Source organism: Daldinia childiae, assembly GCF_008694065.1.
Source record: "Daldinia childiae strain JS-1345 chromosome Unknown Scaffold6, whole genome shotgun sequence".
Taxonomy (NCBI): Eukaryota; Fungi; Ascomycota; class Sordariomycetes; order Xylariales; family Hypoxylaceae; genus Daldinia; species Daldinia childiae.
Window position 1 is genome coordinate 294,203 of NW_022984647.1, and position 21,877 is coordinate 316,079.

At 47.2% G+C, this 21,877-nt stretch overlaps 5 protein-coding genes across 5 annotated transcripts; 2 read left to right on the forward strand and 3 right to left on the reverse strand.

The window, feature by feature from the left end:
- Positions 1-364: 364 nt before the first annotated feature.
- GL218_05989 (Beta-glucosidase B) lies at positions 365-3,364 on the forward strand (the record flags this gene model as incomplete). The annotated part of the gene is made up of 7 exons (XM_033582684.1): positions 365-556; positions 605-730; positions 785-1,043; positions 1,097-1,316; positions 1,372-2,674; positions 2,728-3,218; positions 3,316-3,364. 7 exons carry the CDS (start codon positions 365-367, stop codon positions 3,362-3,364), a joined length of 2,640 nt encoding a protein of 879 aa, XP_033434045.1.
- A 1,129-nt stretch (positions 3,365-4,493) lies between these two features.
- On the forward strand, positions 4,494-6,752 carry GL218_05990 (Cell division control protein 1; the record flags this gene model as incomplete). Its single annotated transcript, XM_033582685.1, has 2 exons — positions 4,494-4,859; positions 4,959-6,752. 2 exons carry the CDS (start codon positions 4,494-4,496, stop codon positions 6,750-6,752), a joined length of 2,160 nt encoding a protein of 719 aa, XP_033433793.1.
- Positions 6,753-8,308: 1,556 nt separating this feature from the next.
- On the reverse strand, positions 8,309-10,193 carry GL218_05991 (putative glucose transporter rco-3; the record flags this gene model as incomplete). Its single annotated transcript, XM_033582686.1, has 3 exons — positions 8,309-9,626; positions 9,691-9,963; positions 10,078-10,193. The coding sequence occupies 3 exons, from the start codon at positions 10,191-10,193 to the stop codon at positions 8,309-8,311; spliced, it is 1,707 nt and encodes a 568-aa protein (XP_033433792.1).
- A 6,929-nt stretch (positions 10,194-17,122) lies between these two features.
- On the reverse strand, positions 17,123-19,203 carry GL218_05992 (Fumarate reductase; the record flags this gene model as incomplete). The annotated part of the gene is made up of 4 exons (XM_033582687.1): positions 17,123-18,671; positions 18,728-18,965; positions 19,029-19,097; positions 19,170-19,203. The coding sequence occupies 4 exons, from the start codon at positions 19,201-19,203 to the stop codon at positions 17,123-17,125; spliced, it is 1,890 nt and encodes a 629-aa protein (XP_033433958.1).
- A 1,392-nt stretch (positions 19,204-20,595) lies between these two features.
- Positions 20,596-21,486, reverse strand: GL218_05993 (uncharacterized protein; the record flags this gene model as incomplete). Its single annotated transcript, XM_033582688.1, has 1 exon — positions 20,596-21,486. The coding sequence occupies one exon, from the start codon at positions 21,484-21,486 to the stop codon at positions 20,596-20,598; it is 891 nt and encodes a 296-aa protein (XP_033433794.1).
- Positions 21,487-21,877: the final 391 nt, after the last annotated feature.

The window sequence follows — 21,877 nt, forward strand, 5'->3', positions numbered from 1 at the left end:
AGCTGCCATCGTCTTAGCCGTGACGTCGTATTGCCTCCTCCCATTGATACATAAGTAAGATCTCCTCGACCTTGGCATTCGGTCCTGAAGCTATACTTAACTCATATAACCTTCGAGATTCCCCTTATACTTCCGGTGAAAAGATTACCTTGTGACCGGGTTCGTCGACAGACTTCGCTTCGCCCTACAGGGCCTTTTCTTGACTGATATCCTAGCGTCTGCTCGACGTATTTGCAAACTCTTAGCTCATTATTAACTAATATCAGTAACTTTCGAAGACATAAAGGCTCGCTGTGGATCACGTACGACTATTTTCCTGGAAAAGCTGGTTATAATAATAGACGTCTTCAGCCATTATTCGAATATGGAGCATATTGAAGACGCGCAGTTTTATGGGATAGACCCCAACGCATCACCGTATGAGAGCGTCGGAAGCAACACGACACCAGATACGGAATTCTCTCCTCCCGGAAGTCCATTTCCAAAAGCTACCACCTCTAAAAATTGCCGGTTGCTAGCTAGACAGAAGCTAGCCCAACTGGACCTCGAGGAGAAGGTATATAATTAGAGAAATTCGATGCTGTCATATTGCTAACTTGTCAAGGTATCGCTACTTACTGCTGCGGACTTTTGGCGGACAAAGTCGATACCGTCTAAAGGCATCCCAGCTATCAAGACGAGCGATGGCCCTAATGGCGCCCGGGGAGGCATCTTTGTTGGGGGTACCAAGGTTGGTCAAAGATCTCGAGGTTATAAGACCTTGCTAATAATTATCCTTGCGTAGGCAGCCTTGTTCCCGTGTGGTATCTCGCTTGCGGCTACCTGGAACAAAGATCTGCTATACACAGTTGGTCAGCATTTAGCCGATGAGGTCAGGGCCAGGTCGGCCAATGTGCTTCTTGCTCCCACAGTCTGCATGCATCGTCATCCTCTCGGCGGCCGAAATTTCGAATCTTTCTCGGAAGATCCGCTCCTTACTGGCAAGCTCGCCTCTAGGTATATACAGGGGCTGCAGTCTAAAGGAGTCGCTGCGACCATTAAGCGTTCGTTACCACCTACCTGCTAGCATTCGGAACTTCGACTGATAGTCAGACAGATTTCGTAGCAAATGAGCAGGAAACTCATCGGCTTACTATCGATTCAGCGATGATGGAACGTCCGTTGAGAGAGCTGTATCTTCGGCCATTCGAGATAGCTGTACGAGAAGCGAACCCTTGGGCCGTCATGTCTGCGTATAACCTAATCAACGGAACCCACGCCGACATGAATAACCACACGCTCAAAGATATACTGCGAGGAGAATGGGGTTATGACGGGTAAGTCTAATTTCTATCCAAGTTAAGATCGATGGCTGATATTTGGGATTCTTAGAACCGTCATGTCCGACTGGGGCGGTGTCAATTCGACTGTTGAGTCGATAAAGGCAGGGTGTGATATAGAGTTCCCTTTTTCGTCCAAGTGGCGCTTCGACAAGGTCCTAAAAGCCATCGACGATGGTCAACTTACGATTGATGATATAAATATCGCCGCAGAAAACGTCTTGACTCTCGTCGAACGCACCAAGGGAGATGATATGTCGGCAGAAGAAGCTGAGCGTGAAGACGACAGAGAAGAGACGAGGATGTTGATTCGTGAAGCGGGAGCAGAGGGTCTAACTTTGTTAAAGAACGAAGGGCAGATTCTGCCACTCAACCCTAGAACCACCAAAGTCGCGGTCATCGGCCCGAACGCCAACCGGGCCATCGCCGGCGGTGGAGGTAGCGCTAGTCTTAACCCTTATTATAACACGCTTCCGCTCGATAGCATTATGGCAGCGGCACAACAGGAAGTCGTATATGCCCAAGGATGCCACATTCATAAATGGCTTCCGGTCGCGTCGCCCTTCTGTACTGACAAGTCGGGCAAGCCGGGTGTGACTCTTGATTGGTTTAGGGGAGATCAGTTCCAGGGCAACGTAATCGTCACACAGAGAAGGACGAATACCGATCTTTTCCTATGGGACTCCGCACCACTGGCCCAGCTCGGCCCCGAATGGTCAGCTATAGCGACGACTTATATAACACCGACGACTACCGGAAAGCACACGATCAGTTTTATGAGTGTCGGTCCTGGAAGGCTGTACATAGATGGAAAGCTAGCTCTCGACCTCTGGAACTGGACGGAGGAAGGTGAGGCGATGTTTGACGGTTCTATCGACTATATGGTCGACGTCGATATGCAAGCTGGAAGGCCAGTACAGCTACGAGTGGAGATGACGAATGAGCTTCGACCAATCGCCAAACAGAAGATTTTCAACATGACACATAAATACGGAGGTTGCCGTCTCGGCTTCAAGGAGGAAGATCAGGTCGACTATCTTCAGCAAGCTGTAGACGCAGCAAGAGAAGCAGACGTCGCCGTCGTTATTGTTGGGCTCGATGCCGAATGGGAATCCGAAGGATATGACCGAAAGACGATGGACCTCCCTTCCGACGGAAGCCAAGATCGTTTGATCGAGGCTGTCGTAAAGGCTAATCCGCGAACGGTTGTAGTCAATCAATCCGGCTCACCGGTAACCATGCCTTGGGCGGACCAAGTACCGACCATCATCCAGGCTTGGTATCAGGGCCAAGAAGCTGGAAACGCGTTAGCAGACGTCTTATTCGGGCGGCGGAACCCCAGTGGTAAACTCCCAGTAAGTTATGCAGTCCTCAATAACCCATCGATCTTGTCGACTAATTATAATAGACAACTTTCCCTCGGCGAATCGAAGACACTCCCGCGTACCACAACTGGCCCGGCGAAAACTCACGTGTTCTATACGGTGAAGGCATATACATCGGATATAGACACTACGATCGGACGAGCATCGCACCCTTGTTCCCGTTCGGTCACGGCCTCTCATATACGACGTTCGAATATGGCCGACCGTCCCTTAGCCGGAGGACACTGACGGAGTCGGCACCAATTCACCTAATCATGGCGGTCACCAACACCGGAAGCGTAGCTGGCTCAGAGACGGTCCAGATATATGTTAGAGACGACAAGTCGAGGCTGCCTCGCCCCGAGAAAGAATTGGTAGCGTTCGAGAAGGTATCGCTCCAGCCAGAAGAAACTAAGCATATCATCATCCCGCTGGATAAGTACGCAGTTGGATACTATGATGACTCAGTTCCGGCATGGATCGCGGAGGAGGGCACATTTAAAGTGCTGATAGGGGCGTCGGCGACTGATATCAGGTGAGCATCCCCCCACCCCTCGCTTAGCGATCTCCTCCCTACGACCTACCTATCTCGTTGACTCTTATTGACAATCACTAACCGGTTTAATCTATAGACATTCGATCCCGTTTGATGTTAAAGAATCGTTCACTTGGACATTTTAATTCTATGCTCTCTTTAGGCATTAGCAACATTACCCACTCGGCCTATTCAGGCTTATGTAACTTATTTTGGTTCACTCTTTACGCGCGTAGTAAGGGCGCTATGATACTGCGCATACGGGTCTTTGCTGGATACCTTTGATATCCCTACATGGCGATTTGGCGTGGGCATAATGGCGTATTCCCCGGACTTTATGAGATTCCCGTCTGGAGTGCTCTTATCAGAAGAGCGCTCCCAGGCATGCTGACATGAGAGATATCGGATTATACTGGTACACTCTTTAACCACGACGGTTATAAACCGAATAAGTAGTTGTACACGAATATACTTGCTTCTCTACGGAGAGAATATCGAATTTTAATTTATTGTCTCATCGCTTAACATTAACATATCGTGAGCCATTAAACACCTGAGGTTTTGGTGTCGTAAATATTGCCACATATTCATATACTGGAGAAGAGGCAAATTAGTGAACAGGTTTTTCAAAAGAAACCTAGGGGATCTTCCATAAACATCCAACTTTGATAACATGGTTCCTTCGGGGTTAAAAAGTTCAAGACAAGATGATGTTGATCATTGACCTAGTTATTCTCTTTTAAAGATGTCTTAGAAGGGAGTAGATTGTACATTTGTATATTGGGATAACAGCATATTTGATACTATTTCCGTGTTGGGGCCAATATGCCTTTAAACGTTATCCGAGCTAGATTTAGATCTGGACCGTGCGAAAAAAGGGGGGCGCATGGACGCATGGGCGCAGTAGCTGGCAGTCCCCACATAAAAAATAAAGTTATAGCGTATCATTTTAAGGTAACACCAAGGGTCCATCTTTCCACTAAGATTTGGCGACGCTACACGTTTTTAGAGACGTTAACGTTAATACCTTATTACATGTTTTTCTGTCTAGTACAAGTCCAACTTGCTACCGTAACCCGCTACTTAGTCTATAATTCTCTAGAATAGGGTCTAAAGCGCCCTTGATTAATATTATTATTTACCTACCTCGGAATATCTAACTTGAAAATTCCTACGAAATACGAAATACGAAATACAAAAGGAGCTAACAAGCTGTGATCCCCACGGACCAGTATACAGCTACGTACCCGCCTATGGCTACCAATGTCGATCGCAATGGTGCCGCCTTATAGCAACGGCAACGGCTACGGCTACCCGTCGTCTTCCCTGCCTACATCTTCCTCCTATGATTACGGCTACAGGAATAATAACGAACCCCAATCCATCTGCGACGAGATACTCGCTTGTTTCGGAGTTATGTTGGGGCAATTCTGGGGATACATAAATGGACGAGGTCGACAAGTAGCTTGGAGCTGGGTTATGAAGGCAGCGCATCAAATTAGGAAGAATATGACCCGGCAACGTCTCTTGAGCTTCCCGCATCTGCTCGTAGCTCTCTGGATACTTGTTATACTGTGGGGGGAACGCTGGGCATTCGCAAATCGAATACGGAGTTGCGACTGGGACCATTGGGAAGATTGGGTAAGTTCAAGATATTAAGAAGCCTCAGGGGGGAGGGGGGGCTCTTCATATTGGTCTAGAAGCGCAAAGCAAAATCATTAACACATTACAATTCTATAGCCAGCTGGAGTAACTCCGCATCGATTAATATTCGTCGCCGATCCCCAAATTATAGATCCTCACTCCTACCCCGGTCGCCCGTGGCCCCTCAACCCCCTCACCATGACCATAACCGATAACTATATGCGGCAATCATATATACAATTACAGAAGCAATTACGTCCAGATACTGTCATCTTTTTAGGAGACCTTTTTGACGGTGGAAGAGAGTGGAAGACGAGAAACGGGGACTTCGAAGATCCAGAATGGGCGAAAGACCACCGGCCAGCCGAAGAGAGAAAATATTTGAAGGAATGGAATAGAAAATACGGGGATAATTACTGGCTTCAAGAGTATGCGAGGTTCGGCAACATATTCTACGACAAATGGAATCTTGGGGGTGTTTTCCCTGGCCCGGGACAGCGGGGACGAAAACTCATCTCAGGTTTACCTGGGAATCACGATTTAGGTTTTGGAGCTGAGGTAAAGGTTCCCGCAAGGCATCGATTTAATGCATATTTCGGAGAGATGAACAGGGTTGATGTCATCGGAAACCACACTTTTGTGTCTGTAGACACACTGTCTCTGAGCGCTAGTACTTCAAGCATGAGAGGCCAAGTCGATCTACAGCCTATCTACGGTCCAGTCGAACAATTTTTGAAAGAAGTTCAGGCGACGAAGCGAAGGGCTGTTCAGAAGGAGTTGCGGTTTTGGAGGGGTGAAGTAGAGGAGCTAGCTTTCGAGCACAAAGTCGAAGATATCGAAACAGCAGACTATAGTAACTTGCCGACCATAGATCCAGGAGAGGGTGCACCTGATCTCCCCACCGTCCTCTTAACGCACGTACCTCTATACCGAGATCCAGGAACACCCTGCGGCCCGATGAGAGAGCACTGGCCTCCGGCAAACCCACCCAAAGGCCAGACAGGCCCCGTAATCCCGGATCACCGAAATGCCATTAGCGTCTCAGGCGGTTATCAATACCAGAATGTACTAGATCCCAAAGATTCCGAAAGGCTGATCAAGAGCATCGGCAACGTTATACATGCCTTTTCCGGAGATGATCATGATTATTGCGAGGTGGTACACCTACCGGAGCAGGGAAGCGTCCGCGAGATCACGGTCAAGAGTTTCAGCATGGCTATGGGGGTGCCGACGCCGGGTTTCCAGATGGTTTCTATGTACAACCCCATTGATGATAAGGGAAATCCTCTTCCGGGCTCCCCAAAGACTACACTGCAAACTCACCTCTGCTTACTCCCACAACAGCTCTCGACCTACATGACGTACGCCGCCCTTGGCGTGTTAACGGTACTGATACTCGTAGCGCGCGCCTTCCTCCTCCCCGTCTTCAATCTTCAACCATTCGCCTTTGAACCTGTTCAACACCCGTCATCAGCATTACTCCCAATATTCAAAGCCAAGACCGAAGGTGACGATAGGTTCGCTTCCGACATGACGCCAACTTCGTCAAGGACATCTTCGTCAAAGTTCCCCTCGGCCCGCGTGTCGTCCACAAGACCACGCGGCCAATCTATAAATAACGGTCTAGCATCACAAGCACGCGCCGCTTCACCCAATACCAAAGCGAAAGCTAACTCCGGGAAATGGGGATGGGGTCAGAATAAGGGCCCTCGCATAGAAATTAGGAGGGATGCTTATTACGACGATAAAGAACGCAGCAGTGACACGTGGAAACCGGCGTCGCGGTCGCGAAATACGCTGGGAGTCGTTGGTAGGGAGATATGGACAACGACCTGGCGCGTGGTGTGGATGGCGTTACTATTTTTCGCGTACCTCATGTATAAGGGGTAAGGTTGAATGATGGAATTGTGTTTATACTGTGTGATGGCTTCAATACCTAGGCGTATGTATAACTTCACAGACGTCCCTACATTTCCCCTACCTTTAGGTTTTTATTCTTTTACCTATACTTCTTTGGAAAAGAAAAGACAAGGAAAGGAAGGAGGAAATACATGGGAAATAGGGGATAGGGGAACCTATTTATTTATGGTCAGCTAGCGAGAAAGGGAATACGACCCGGTAGGAGGGCTTGTTATGCTAATGGCTAATCAAAAGAAATTCTCTTCGTAGCGGTACTGGGGTTGCAAATATGGAAGGCCCTAAGGATAAAGACGGAGATAAGTAGATGGATATTGTATCTGTTAGCCAGGCAAGCGTAAGGAGTAAACAAGGGAGCGAATTAGCGTGCGTTGTTGGTCCTAGAGCTGGCTGTTCTCGGGTATTGATATGATGGGATGGCTGGGGGTGTGTTGTATAATATTAAGGTGCATACATATAGGTATACGGGTATAGCAGCACATGTCTTGTTCTTCATGCTTGATGATGTTACTGTAGACGGTAATGTTTGGTATACGATAAACACTATATTGAGGTTAAGTCAAGCTTGGAACAGGAGAAAGATTAACTTTCCCTTGAGCTACCGAGATACCGTACGGCGCCGCACCTATTTTCTATGCTATTTCCAAGTGAAGCAAGTAGGCATTATAAGCGTATAGATATAGAGAGAAAGGGAAGGGAAGTGTAAAGTGTATCTACTAAACCCTTCTGACCCCCCTTAACCTCTCTCCCCCCCACCAGCCCCTATTAAAGAAAGGCTGCCAACTTCAAGAATAGGGGAACTTCACTACCACCCACTAACACCACATACTCAAAATTTACAGAAATTCGTTTCCGCGCTAATATCCACGACTATAGCATATGAGTAGTAACTACGAGCTAAATTCGACACATGACTATTGTAACAATCACAAAGTAGATCAGACAAAAATATTTGAACATTTCAACTTTTTTGAATTTGCCAAGCAGCTAGCAACAGATCAGATCAACTCGACCGCCTATCTATCCAAGCCGTGCTGTAGTACCCGCAAAAAACAGTGTGATCTCCCTCGAGGCCACCTACACTGCAGTATAGAACGCAGCGCGAAGACGGCTTGGCCTACGATACGGGCATGTGTCGAGGAACAAGCCTGAGCTCCTAGACGAGAAGAAAAAAAAGGGGGGGAACCTATGCGGCCCAAGGGCCGTGCACGCCTCGTGCCTTTTTCGAGGCGGTTGCTTATATGCCCAACGCGAACCGGTGATTGTTCCCAAAATGATGTGTCGCCTAATTGACATAATGCCGCCCGTAGTACCCCCCTAAACCAAAGCCCGCCGTCCCATAAATTCCAATTGTGAATGATTCCCCAGTAGTCCAACTCCCGTTGCCGTAAACTCCATCGCGTTAAACTCCTACGCTTATATATCCAATGTAACACCAAAGAACAGAAAATCCCAAGCCTCTTCGATCGAGGCGGACATAACTAAGACAGGCGGTTGCGTACCGACAGACGATGAGAAAGGATCGAAAATCAATAGCTGAAGTCGACATTACCCATACCCATTTGATTTATTATCTTATCCTCTTCCGATTGGCTGTCATTAGGGTTAGAATCTGTGGTGTGTATCGTCTGTACACTCTCGCTAGTAGTCGTCGTCGTTCTAGAGGCTTGTAATTCGTGTTCGGGTGGTGGGATACCGCTATCTGCAAATCCGGTGTCGCGTAACTGTTGGAAACTCCAGCTCGGTTCGAAATCTTTGCTCTTCCACGCGAAGGGGACACGCTCATACATCTCGTCGATCTGCTCCAAGCTAATTTTGCTCGTCTCATAAATCATACCGTATACAAAGATGGCGGCAAGCACGCAGAAAGCTCCCCACACGTAAAAGACTTTGGCCCCCAAGGCGGCATAACCATTCCCTTCTTCCACCATAAAGGGTGTACCGTAGGCGATGCCAAAATTTAATAACCAATTCGACGCCGTGGAAACCGACATAGACTTTGCGCGAATCTTGAGGGGATATATTTCTGATGTAACGACCCAGGTCACTGGACCCCACGAGGCGGCGTAGAAGAAAACAAATAAGGAGACGAAGACGATGAGAAGTTTGGCTACCAACGAGCTCTGCGAGTCACTAGCAACGGTAGAAAATATAGCGATGATAAGTTGGCATACGGCCATGCCTAGCGCGCCGACGATGAGTAATTTCCGACGGCCCCATGTTTCTACGACGAATAATCCGGGGAAAGTCGATACGACATTGATGACGTTCATGACGAGGGAGATTAGAAAAGGGTCCGAGACGCCAGCGGTAGTGAAAAACGTAGTTCCGTAATACATGATAAAGTTGATACCGGTAAGTTGCTGTAACATCTGAAGACAGCAACCAGTTAACGTCCGACGGCCAAGATGAGGTGTTCCGATAAAAAGGTCACGGTATGAGGCGGTTCCCAGTGCGAGTTCGTATTCGTGGTTCGCTTCGATCTCGGCGAGTTCTTCGACGAGGGCAGGATGTGTTATATCGAGACGGCGAAGACGACTAAGAGCGAGACCAGCGGCGTGCTTATTACCCTGTTTGATGAGGAATCGAGGGGTTTCGGGGAGGACGAGGAGGCCGAGACATAGTACGCAGGCCCATGTGAGCTGAAGACCCATGGGAATCCGATATGCAGGTGGACCGGCCATCTTTTGGGTGATGAGATTGACGATGGATGCCGCCAATAAACCGAACGTTATTGAAAGTTGATATGCGCAAACTAACGTACCACGAATCCATTTCGGGGCCATCTCGGATTGATATAAAGGGACGAGGACAGATACGGATCCAACACCAACACCAGCGAAGAACCTATATGACAATATTAGTAAGTCCAGCCCGAAGTAGTAATTAAAGGAGCCAGATATGAACATACCTGCCCGCTAACAGCATCGGAATAGCATCCGCGCAAACTTGAAATATAACGCCGAAAGAAAAGACGCAGACGGAGGCGATGATCGATATTCGACGGCCTATCCAATCACCAAGAGGGGCGGCGATGATGGCACCGGCGACGGTACCGGCACTTAAGATGGCGACGATGATGGAAATTTCAGAAGGGGAAAGGTCATAACTGCCGTCGTGGTCTCGGTAACCGGTGTTGAATTGACTCTTAAACGAACTCATCGCAAGAATACCATTTATCGTCCTTGAAAAAAAAAGTAATAAGTTAGCACAATCGCGCTGTCATTTCGACTTCCTCCGACGCATTGGAATCCAAACAGATTGAAGCGGAAGGGCCGTGTCGTGATGGTATGCTCACCCTGTATCGTATCCGAATAAGAGACCACCGGTCGCTACGAAGAGGCCAACCATAATTGCCGGGGCAGAAGAGCCGGCGACATTATCGGGTTTGTGCCAGCCCATGGCTATCGCCATGGTGACGGTGTTTCGACGTCAAACCGGCACTATTGATGATTATTGTATTGCTCGTAGTCGATGAAAGAGGTTGTGGGTTGAATTGTACAGTATCCCATTGATCGAGAGATACGTTTGGGGATAGGACACTGTAGGCGGGAATCGATAGGATGGATAGTGGGTAATAATAGAGTGCGAGTTGCAGGGTGGAGAAAAAAAAGGGCAGCGAGGGAAAAGGCGGGAGAGAAGAACCAGAGGGTCAGGATCAGCAAAGACGCTTTGGGGGGGGAAGAGAGACGCTGGGGAGCAATGGGAGGACGAGAAACAGCGTGCGAGGGCCAAGAAATCAACCCGTTTAATTGGTCCTGGGCCAGAGTGGGTGTGCTTAAGCGAGTCCAGAGACGGGGTTGCGATTCAACGACCCCCCCTAGAAAAGAGTTGCTGAACATTGAATTTGGATTTTCATCCTGGTCATCCAGAATTATAAGTTAGTTTGCTGCATGCTTACCAGTTAACTCGTGCAGCAAAGTGTCTTTGTATTTATTGTACCTAACATAGAATACCTTACCTACCTAGGTACCCAGGTAACAAAGAATAGATATGTCCCCCAACACCATTCGGGTTAGCAGCCAGTTGGAGGTTTCTATAAGTCGCTAAGATCTCTGAGCTGAACCAGTTTACTAGGTTAGGATGCTAGCCTGGCAACCGACTTTCTATCATACGACATCGAGAATACCGCTAGAATTGTCAGCCCGGCAATCAAGGACTACCGTAGTTAGGAACATGAGTGACGAGTCCCCTTTCCTTCTCATAGCTCATCTCGTCGCGGTATTCGTTCCGCGATGCATAATTATGAGGGCTGGTGAGTAGGGACAGGGTGACAAGATGTAACTTAGTGCCGATCCAGTCATATATTTTCTATCACCAGAGGGGAATAGAGAATCTCTATACGCTAGTCGGCAACATGAATATTACTTGCTCGCGTGGCCGCTAACTAACCCACGGAGCAATAGAGAAGAGAATATGCCACATGCCATAAGCAACTGGTTCCGGGGTCGCTTACGGTCTTCCCAGCTTTCAACTTAGTGGGTGGGTTGACAACAAGGGAGCTGAAGCCCTGCATAGAAGCCACGCACGCAGCATGCATTTTTGTCGACATGTATTCTGCAAGTAATAGCAATGACTTTCGAGTTTGTACTTGCAGCTATCCATGTCCGGACAGGTAGTCTGGACAACCAAATCTCGTCGCCAAGGGGACAAGACCATCCTCTATTGAAGCCTACTCGTATAGTTCCTAGGCGCCTAGGAATTGTTAGAGCTTGCAATAGATATTGTTGCACGCCAATATTTGCGGCCAAGTCCCTAGCTACCTAATGCAAGGTAGAAAAATAGATGGCTTCTGGGAAGGATTCACACTTGCTACGGCCGACCAGTCGATACCTTGCAAGGAACGCAGATTGATTTCCTGTTTTGTCCTTGCCTCAACATTTCGTAGAACGAGTGTAATAAATATGGCATCACGTATTATCTCGTTACACCTGAGCAGCCCGAAGGAAAGGTGAGGTAGGCAGACCAATGAACGGTGTCTTCAACCCGGTGATCCCCTAATCCATATTCTGGGCTGCAGAACTTGTCTTAGTTTTGAGTGTAACACAGCATGAAAGCGACGAGCTGTAAGACGTAAGTAGGGGGTGATCAGACTAGGTAATAAAAAAAAAAACTAAGAATAAGCGGCGCATACTTGCAATTGCCTAGCTGTCATGGGGTAAGCAGCTGGATGAAAGGATATCAGAAATGGCGGTGATTCCAACGATGCTCCATTAGGACTAGATGGCTTAGGTCAATGACCAGCGGTCGACGTGATGGGATTAGTTAGATGGAATTAGATGCCTCAATGTTGGTCCAGGGGGGTACCCTTGGCTTGCTTGGACGACGAGTCGTGAGTCGTGCTCGAATTACTATTCAGCCTTGAAAGAGCTAAGCTTGGTTGTTGGTGCGGAATAAAAAGGTCCAGCCAGCAGTAGCCGTAGATCACAAGAGGCCTTTGCGGGGAAGACCAGAAATGATTGCTAGAACCCCCAGGCGCTCCACGATGTGACGATGGCCCCCCCCCATGATTCCACGAAGAAGCAATAGCGGCGCAGGCGTGGAGACTCCACGCGAGTCCGGTGCCAAGATGATTCCTTTTTTGGATACACCCTGTTTTATCATTTTACATTAGGTAGTTTTGACTCTTGACTCTCGACTCTCGATTATGTTCATCCCGATTAGCAGTGCTGCTAGATTAAATTCTATGCATATGAAAAATCTTGGAAGAGAAAATAGATTCCGACAGTACATATAAGATGTACGTACCTCTTAACCCAAGAACATAAGGTTCTATTAAATTGAACGCTAACATTTGGCTATCACCTTCCCAAGTAATTGGTGTAAAATCAAAATACAAAGTCAAAAAGTATATAAGAAGCCGCATTATTATAGGATAGTACTTAAATATTTGTATATACCCCTACTCTAGTCAAGATTTGGAATATCCAGCTCGCCTTCTGCATTCAATGTGGATCCAAAAGGTACATAAATACATAATATACTTCGCTACCTTAGGTACATTAATGAATGCATCCATCATCAATTCGACTTCTCCAAAAACTTGACCCGATTCTCCGTCAATCGTTGCCAATTACATGTATCAAAGGGAAAAGCCCTTTTCTACGGGAAATATCGGCGTCACGGCCAGCTACATTGTATTTCTCCTGATCCCTAGGGAAATTCTGCAGCTTTCCAGAGTTTTTCCCTACTGCTGCTACCCGCGCGGATCTATCATTGATAGGTACCCTTACATCAATATCACCATTGAATGAAGCTACATATCTAAGTACAATCTATAATAATACAACATAGAGGTACCTATCAGCAAGAATTAATACTGTAATACTTGACCTAGCTACCTAGACGGTGGCCTCGTATCATGAGCGAGAATTAGTATAGTAACTTGTAATCTATTTTGTTGACCCTTCTCGCGTTTATCGGGCTGAGTTACGAATTCTACACAACACCAAATACCCGGGAATATGGTGCGCCGACGACGAGTCGGTCTTTACAATATATTACCTGTATTACACCACATGTCCTGAGCCTATTCCCCTAAGAGATCAGTGTCTAAATTGTCCCCGTTATGGACGCCTGCTGCTAGTTATCCAATCACAACGCCCCTTTTACGATCCTCGCCGCACAGGCACAGCCCAAATTATATTATCCCCAATCCTGTAACCAGCTAGCTACCTGTTTTGCCAACGTTTGCCCTTTTCCCTTGCCGCGAGATCAAGAGGGCCTGTGCGACCATCGATACCCAAGAGGGTAATAAGGCCTATTTGTAGTGCCTTTGTAGTGTATCACGCTCACTTATCACAGCCGGTTTTGCTATCCCTCGGTCCAGGTTGGGTTTGTTTCTTGTTTGCGCGGATAGCCGAAGCAAACGCGAGTACCAGTGAGTACCTACTTAGATAGGTCCATTTAGGTATTCGGAGAAGGGATTTTCTTTCCTGTAGGCTACGAAAGCAGGCTATCAAAATCCCCGCGAGGAGGGTTTGCTTCGCTCGTGATTCGTTGCTAAGGAAGGCGTTGTCACGGACAAGCCCGAGCCGCAGTACAGAATGATGACGAGACGCCGTCGAGAGCTGACGGCTGACTGGCCAAGCTTATCCGTGTCTTATACGAAAAGTTGCGCTCACGGCCGTAAAGTTCGGGTGGCCATATGAGATAAGACTCATCAAAGAAAATACTTCGGGTTTTGTCATGCTGGCTTTATGACGAGGGATATATTTTTGCCGTCAAAGTGTTAGAATGTTTCTACCTGCCCAGTCTAGGGTCGTATATTAACGTAAGGAGAGTGAAATAAGTATATTCATGCCCTGTGTTGTGTATCTAGCCGCCAGGGTCTTTATTGGCAAAGTATTTCTACCGAAAGACCCAACTGGATGTCACCGGTGTTGATGGAGTACGGCAATTACTGAGTTGCGCAATGTAGCCACCTACCAACGTTACCATAGTCCCCCATCCACGTTAAGTGAGGCTACGAGTTCGTAGAAACTTTAACTTAACCCTCTATCGTATAAGCGATGTATTGTGCGTAGTCCCCGGAAACTAGACTTCCTCGCTACATCTTTGACATGTCTAGGATGCGCGCGTAGGATCTTGTCGGATTCCATCTCATGTTGCCCTTCCTATACCCCCAGGTTCCAGACCAGAGGTGCTCTTGGTTTCACTGTACGTCACTGCGGGAGCGGATGTAAGTCCCTACCTAATTGCACAGAGTCCTGTAAACGCCCAATTGTTATTGGCCCAGGACGCGACCATCGTTTCGTCCGGAGAAAGTTGAAGCTTACTATGCCTGTGCCTCCTAGGACCAAGTTACCCTTCCCATTGGTATCTAGAGTCGCTAAGCTCTACGTAGTACCTTGGATAGAAGGTTTTAATATTTCATTTACGATAAATATTAACTTTGGCAGCCATGTTCAAACCCATCACGAAGTAGCAAGACGCATAAGCGCCCCCTGAGAATAGGGATGCCTGCTCTGCGTGCACGATACGGAGGTACGCCTGGTATATATGGCGTTCCACAGCTACGGAAATCTAGGCAGTACGAGAAAGATACTTAGGGCTTGCGTGCATTCGCTTTGATGATGTATATCTTCTCTCGTCTCGGAGGGGGGCTCTGAGCAGAGGCATCGCGAGTCCAGACACAGACCCCTTATTCTTACTAGACTATCCACGACAATATAGTCTAGGTGGGATTCAGAGCAACTTCATCAGCTTTTATTAGCTAGGATCCATCGAAGATGCCGCTCGGGTATAAGAGGAACCTATAGTTGCCTATATGCCTACGTGTTTTGGACAGTTACCTATCCGCCTACTCGAAGTGGATGAACAGTAGAAAAATAAAACCAACCGCTAGAGTATACGTGTTTGCTTATTCTAAAGTTCCTACACTGAATGTTGCAATGGGCTAACGGTCGTTAATCAACAGCCGGATGCATATCTACGGCCCAGAAAACCACCGTCTCCCCCTGAAGGTCAGCATGAATGGCGCCGCTCTAGCTCGTGACGTTAGGAAATATATGTTGGAAGTAGTTTACATTAATCAGATAGGAAAGGCTGACGGAGTGAAGTCTACCCTCACCCGCATCTACGACGGTAGGAAGAAACGTTCCATAAGAGTCACCTTATGTCGCCGTTAACCATAACATCCAACCACTTTACATCTTCAGCGCGACGCCCACGCTTAAATCTGTATTGTTTGATTCGACATTACTTATCTAAAATACTACACGTACATTGTTGGGTCATAGAACAGCGGGAAGGCTCTTATGCTTTATGTTGAGCGGTGGGATGTTAGACGAAATATAGCTAGAGTTATAAGATGCTACCCATGTTCAAGACGGGGAAGGTCGTTGCTATTCGAATATGCTCGAGTACCTAAATTATCTAAAGGGATCTCATGTGTCAAATGCAGTCAGAAATACTTTGAACTTCTCAAGGCAAACACTTTAGACACCTGTAATCGAGTCACATAAGACATAGCCAACGAATCAACCCGCATGACTACGATTCTTCCTGGCATAGACCCCGAGACTGTTATCAGCTGGGTGTGTTAGCTAGAGCTGTTAAGTTCGACTCGCATGTAGTAATGGAAATCTAACAGTATGTGTATAATGTGTCATCTATTCGCCTAGCTCCTATACGCATAGATATGATTCATATCCGGTATCCATGTATATAAACATTATTGTCAATAATATGAACTTAGCTCTAGTAAATCAGAGTATTAGACGTCGATGCCTATAGCTAGGATGCATATTGTGAGACAAGTAACAAATATCGTGAACGGTCTCAGCAGCAGCCCGTCACACCATCCACAAGAGCCTCTGGCCTACTCCTTTCTCATAGGTTAGTCTGTAACAGCAGCCTAGTAAACTGAGGGACAGAATGAGGATGTTTTGAGAAGCTAGGAATCAGATTATAGCTAAAAAGAATATGCATCAGCACCACACGTCACCGTGTATATGTCCTAAGAAACTCGGATAGCCCCTAATACACCCCAAATACCTTAGAATCTTCTCTATTGCACTTCATCCCATTCCCACGATTGCTCATAACACCATAGGATCTAACCATGTTAAACTTACTACTCCCATAAATCTTCCTAGGAGGCTATCTAGAAGCGTCGTAATCATTGGCTATTAGCTACATGAGAATGCTTAGGTGGCTGTACGTACAAATCAGTCCAGTATATCGCAATAAGTATAGGGTTTTATCAGGAGGCATTCCACGACTCATTCTCACGGGTGCAATCGATTTAAGCGATATTGAGTATTGCTGTGTTCGGTTTTGTTCGAAATCGAACCTCAACCTTCTACAGGGGACAGAAAATATCTTTTTAGAGAATACTTGACGGATTGTTAGGTTGAAGTCTGAAGGTCGTGTATTGAAAGCAGTCGACGTAGATAGTGATCACGATGGGGAAGGTTATAAGGTTATATACCATGCCCTAGGATGATGCTCTTGTAAACATTACTACCGTAAACCTATCCGACGAGTTCCTACATATCAAGATTTGATCACCTTACAATACAGCATATAAGGCATGTCATATCAATACACAGAGTCAAAGAGTCAAATTAATAAAGACAAAGCTAAAGCTTAAAACAACATAACCCAAGTGATATATTCCTAAATGCTAATACATCTGACGTAGTCCTATACTATCAATACAGCCAGGCCATCGGCCTAATGCAACAAGAAGCGCCTCGCCTAGCTAATTTTACTATTCACCCGAATGAGTCTGGGTGCCTCTCGCGTATCTCATTACGCGGGGGAGTAATGATTAAAAATCGAAATGCTATTTGCAAATATAAAGCAATTCCCAAAGCGCCGCCCGACTGATCGTTTGCTTAGAATTCGAGAGTGATCTTCTGTCCCTTAACGCGCCCTATTACTTGTTGAGGTGCGTACTTGGGGATGACTTCATCGTCGTGTAGCATCTCAAATTCTTCTGTCGCATCCCGACCCATGAAGTTCATGATAGCCTGAGGACCGCCGGGGTGCTCTTCGAGCCAGTTCGTCAGATCCATGACGACACCCTTGACGACAACCCAGAGGTCCTCCTTTTTGTTGTGCTTGGCTACCTCTTCTAATGTGAACTCCTTCTCCGGCACCGCAAATGCTTTTGCGCTCTGGGCCTTTGCTGCAGGCTGGGATGACTTGCCACCCTCCGCAGTCGGAGTAGGGCCGGTAGCACTAGTCTTTTGACCAGGACCTCCGGATGACGAGGAGCTGGAAGCACCACTTCCCCACTCGACGGATACCTTACCCGGTTGAGACGGGTCGATGTGTAAGGAGATTTGTCCAAGACGCTGAGCAGCTCCAGCAGAACCTGTGAGAGCCTGCTGGAATAAGTAGTTGCTGGCCGAGTCTCCAGCAACGCGGCCGTAGACGACACAGCCTAGAAGTGAGGAACCACCAAGTCGGTTCGCACCGTGGACACCACCAGCCAACTCACCACAGGCGTATAGGCCATCGAAAGGCTTCTGATCCTTGTTTAGGACCTGGGCCTTGTCGTTGATCTCGATACCACCCATGGTGAAGTGAAGGACTGGCTCCATCAATGAGACGTGGAAGTCGTCATTGATATCCAGAGGCAAGTTGTGGAAGAACTTCTTACCCCAAGGGTCCTTCTGCTTACCATCGGCGATAGCATTATAGGTGGTGAATGTCTTCTGGAGATGCTCGGGAGAGCAACCGATCTCCTTAGCAAGTTGCTTACCGGTTATCTTCTTCATCAGGCCACGACCAGAGTAGTGGCGGGTGTGGAAGTCCAAAACATTGGAAGCCTTGGAGTTGAGCACTAGTCGGATGGGGAACTTGCCCTTGTCCTTCTCCTTCCACATCATGCCCGAGACGTAATCTCGGTGACCGAGCTCATCGCAGAATCGGTCACCGTCAGCATTGAGCAAGAGACCACCCTCACCACGCAGGGCCTCGGCAGCCAAGAACTTCCACTTCGAGCCAGGGTCCTTGGGGTCGACGAGACCCGTAGGGTGAACCTGAACCTTGTCCATGTCAATTCCGTTTCCACCGATAGCCATAACCATCTTCTGACCGTCACCGGTGGCGTGTGAGCCGTTGGTAGTGGCGAGGCCGATGGTATCGGGCCTGTGCTTTTGCAACAACGAGTTCTCGCCAAAGTCTGCGGCGTAACCACCAGTAGCTAGAACGACAGGGCCCTCAAGAGTAGCGCTCTCGCCGCTGGATTCGTATGTGACACCGGTGACCTTGTTACCATCCTTATTTAAACCTGTGACGCGAGCCTTCTTGATAATCTGGACGCGCTCGGGTTCGGTCTCGGCGAGCTCTTCTAACCTCTGCATCAAGGCGTATGTGATAGCCATACCAGGGAACTTGGCATCGTGCCCTCGGTGTGTCCTGGGTTGAGAGTGACCACTATCGAAGTAATTAGCATAAATAGGAGAGATCAATGGCATATTTTCTCGACTCACCCAAGTCGCGAAACCAAAGTTAGGTCTAGGTTGAAGACATCTTGTAACCACTCAACTGCGGCTGCGGATTTGTAGGTGAGGACCTTGATGAGATCGGGCCTAGCCTGGTCTCGTGCGGATTTAAGGGTATCATCGTAGAACTGCTTTACGCTGTCCTTGATGTTATTATCAACCTGTGTCCGCGTTAAAGCACCGTTGATTCCCGATGTGGCCTTAGTTGAGTTTCCTCCGAAGAAACCTAAAATAAACAAATTAGTTTCCAAGCTCATTGAATCGTACACTAAGTAAGCTCAATTCTCACCTTGCTTATCAAGGACCGTAACATTACCGCCGGCCAAGTAAATTGTGTGTGCAGCACTCAGACCGGCCACTATGTAATTGTTAACTCATTATCGCCAGAATGGTGACGCTCACGAGGAGCGGGGAGGGAATTGAAACTTACAGCCACCACCAACGACAATTACTCGAGGTGCCATTTTGATTGATGTGATATATTATATGGGACTGCCTGGCTACTGATGGGAATGATGTAAAGGTGGCAGAAGAAATGAGAGGAGAGTATGAGAAATAGCTTGAAAATGTTAAGATGAAAAAGAAGAAATGCGAAAGGGATGTCGGGGCTTGATATTTCGTTGTAACTGTTTTACTAGCTGACCTTCTAGGCCGAGTCGAAGCTGCCCTACTTTGAATTGCTGACACTCTGATTCGTGCGCGGGCGTGCCGAGGTCAACTCTTAGTGCATCAGGGATCAGACAGGTACCTATCCCGGTACTCGCGTGTATGTACTTGGTCGTAATTGGTACTTCTTACTCATAGTCCGTTTCTGCAGCGAAATGCGTACAATTTGCTATTCTCGCAACTTGATTCATCTAATATAAGATATACAAGTATTTTTCCAGTTTTTATTACTGTGGCTACTCACATCCAGGTGGTTGAATAGAAATAAAGGTACATGACCTTCGCACAATATTCGGCCGAGGAGGTGATGTCACTAGCGGCCCCAGTCGCGCGTACTTATGTACACCGAATTATCCGGTACATTTTGACCAGAATGCCGAGGTTTGTTACATATGTCGTGTCCACTGTCCGCATCCCTCCACATTCAAAAATGTTTATGGGGGCAAAGTCGACGGTTCTAAAGCTTCTTCCCCACAGTCACGAGCTAGACGATTAAACCTTGTACGGCGGGAACCCATGGGGATGAGATGGGATTATCAGGAACCCCCTTTTGTTGGAGTGACAGAATATGTGTCAAGTATATAATCGGATGATTTAGCACGAATACAATTGGATACATGCAACATAAAGTCTGACAGACATGAACACATGTGATTCTTCCTCCCAAAAAAAAAAAAAAAAAGGCTGCGCCCCGGACCGGCAAGACGAAAGCGGCGTCTCCCCCACAAAAGAGTCTCGCGTGTCAGATGATTCTCTTTAATACGCAATAACAAGACTGGTCGCATGGCAGCTGATCTAAATCTGGAGTTGCTGACGGCTAGTCCTTCACTGCAGAACTATGATAATAACCATAACCAAACTAGGATTGACTAAGGTGTAGCATTTTAGCATGTGAAAAATGCGGGATGTCCATCTGCATTCCACGGGTAGCCGCATCGTTAGCTTAGAGACCTAGTTCTCATGAAGACTACCTCCTAACATGGTAAAAAACGATTTTGGCTTGTGAGATTTATAAGTTCGTAAAGAATAAATAATATTATTGCTGTCCTCGAAAAAGAATATCTAAATATAAGGCGTCTTCTAGTCTAGTACTGTTTGATATCCTAGAACCTAGAGAGATTTTTGTTCGAAATAGAAACCCGAAATATCAACATAAACACACATATCATGTCAAGCCTTGACGTCAACTCCTAAAGTACCGGTATAGGTTTTGGCCCCGCGGGTCTTTGCTGTTGTCTCGCCTCGTCCCAGTCCATGAATCCCCAGATTCGTTGGATTTTGCCGTCCACAAACTGATAAGTCGCATGCTCGGTGAATTGAACTGCATTACCATCGACTACTAATCCGGCATATTCCTTAACCGGTGTTCCAGTAAACTTCAGCCACACTGCTACGCGTTGTGATTCTTCATCAGCTATCAGGGTGTGAATCTGCACTTGAAGGTCCGGGATGGCCGTCACCGTGTCGTCCATAATGCGACGAGCCAAGGTCTTGTTATTGAGTGCCGCTTCTGGCCGGTGGACATACTTGGCATACTCCGACTGGGTTCGGCGGGCGTTAAAGCTGTCGACGTAGGCTCTATAAATTTCCTCGAGCTTCTTGCGGGGCAGTGGCGCTTCTATCTTAGGAACGGGATCCTCATTGATAAGATTAGGCATAAAGTTGGCGTCAGGATCAGCTAGTTGCTTGCGTATGTCGTCGCTATTCACCGCGAGTAAAGCTTTCGACAGCTTGCCATCCGTAAACCAAACAAAGCCTCGTTCCACTAGTAAGATATCGCGGCCCTTTGGTAGGTAGCCTAGGAGAGGTACTTCCGGTTTGAATTTGACCCATATCGAGAACGAGGCACATTGAGTATTCTCGTCTACAATAATACTGTCTTCGTTAATGATGATATCTCCTCCAAGCTGAGGAGCTACGTGCTCCCTAAGGTGTATAGCCCACGATTCAGGCGTATATTCTATGTCATTCTGGTTGTATGTCGAATGCACGTATTTAGGCAGATCGTTCCATCTCTTCTCGTTGACGCACTGGGTCCAACCCCTGATGGTAGCAACTAATTCCGAAGCGGAGGCAGGCATGGCGATATGTTCGTAGGTTGAATATGGATGATTTTCATTATTATGAGGTTGTTTAGGAAAGTTTAGTTTTGAGGTACTTTTCTCGTAGACTTGGTTGAGCGGGAAAGCCTAATAAAGATCCCCATCATCGGCGACTAGGTTGAGAAGTGACGAATGGCTGACCGCCACATAATCGTCGGGCATGATCAAAGAAATGTAGATACGCCATATCTTTAACGCGCGTAAGTGTGCGGAACGATAATAACTCAGCTTATCCAACGCGAGGACTATGATTTATGACTTGCGTAACCCCTAGTCAGACCCAGTCACCCATAATCTACTTCCGGCGTCATCTTTGTTCGCTGAATAAAAGCAAAAGGCGGTATTTGTCATCACCTTAGCTGGAAGATCC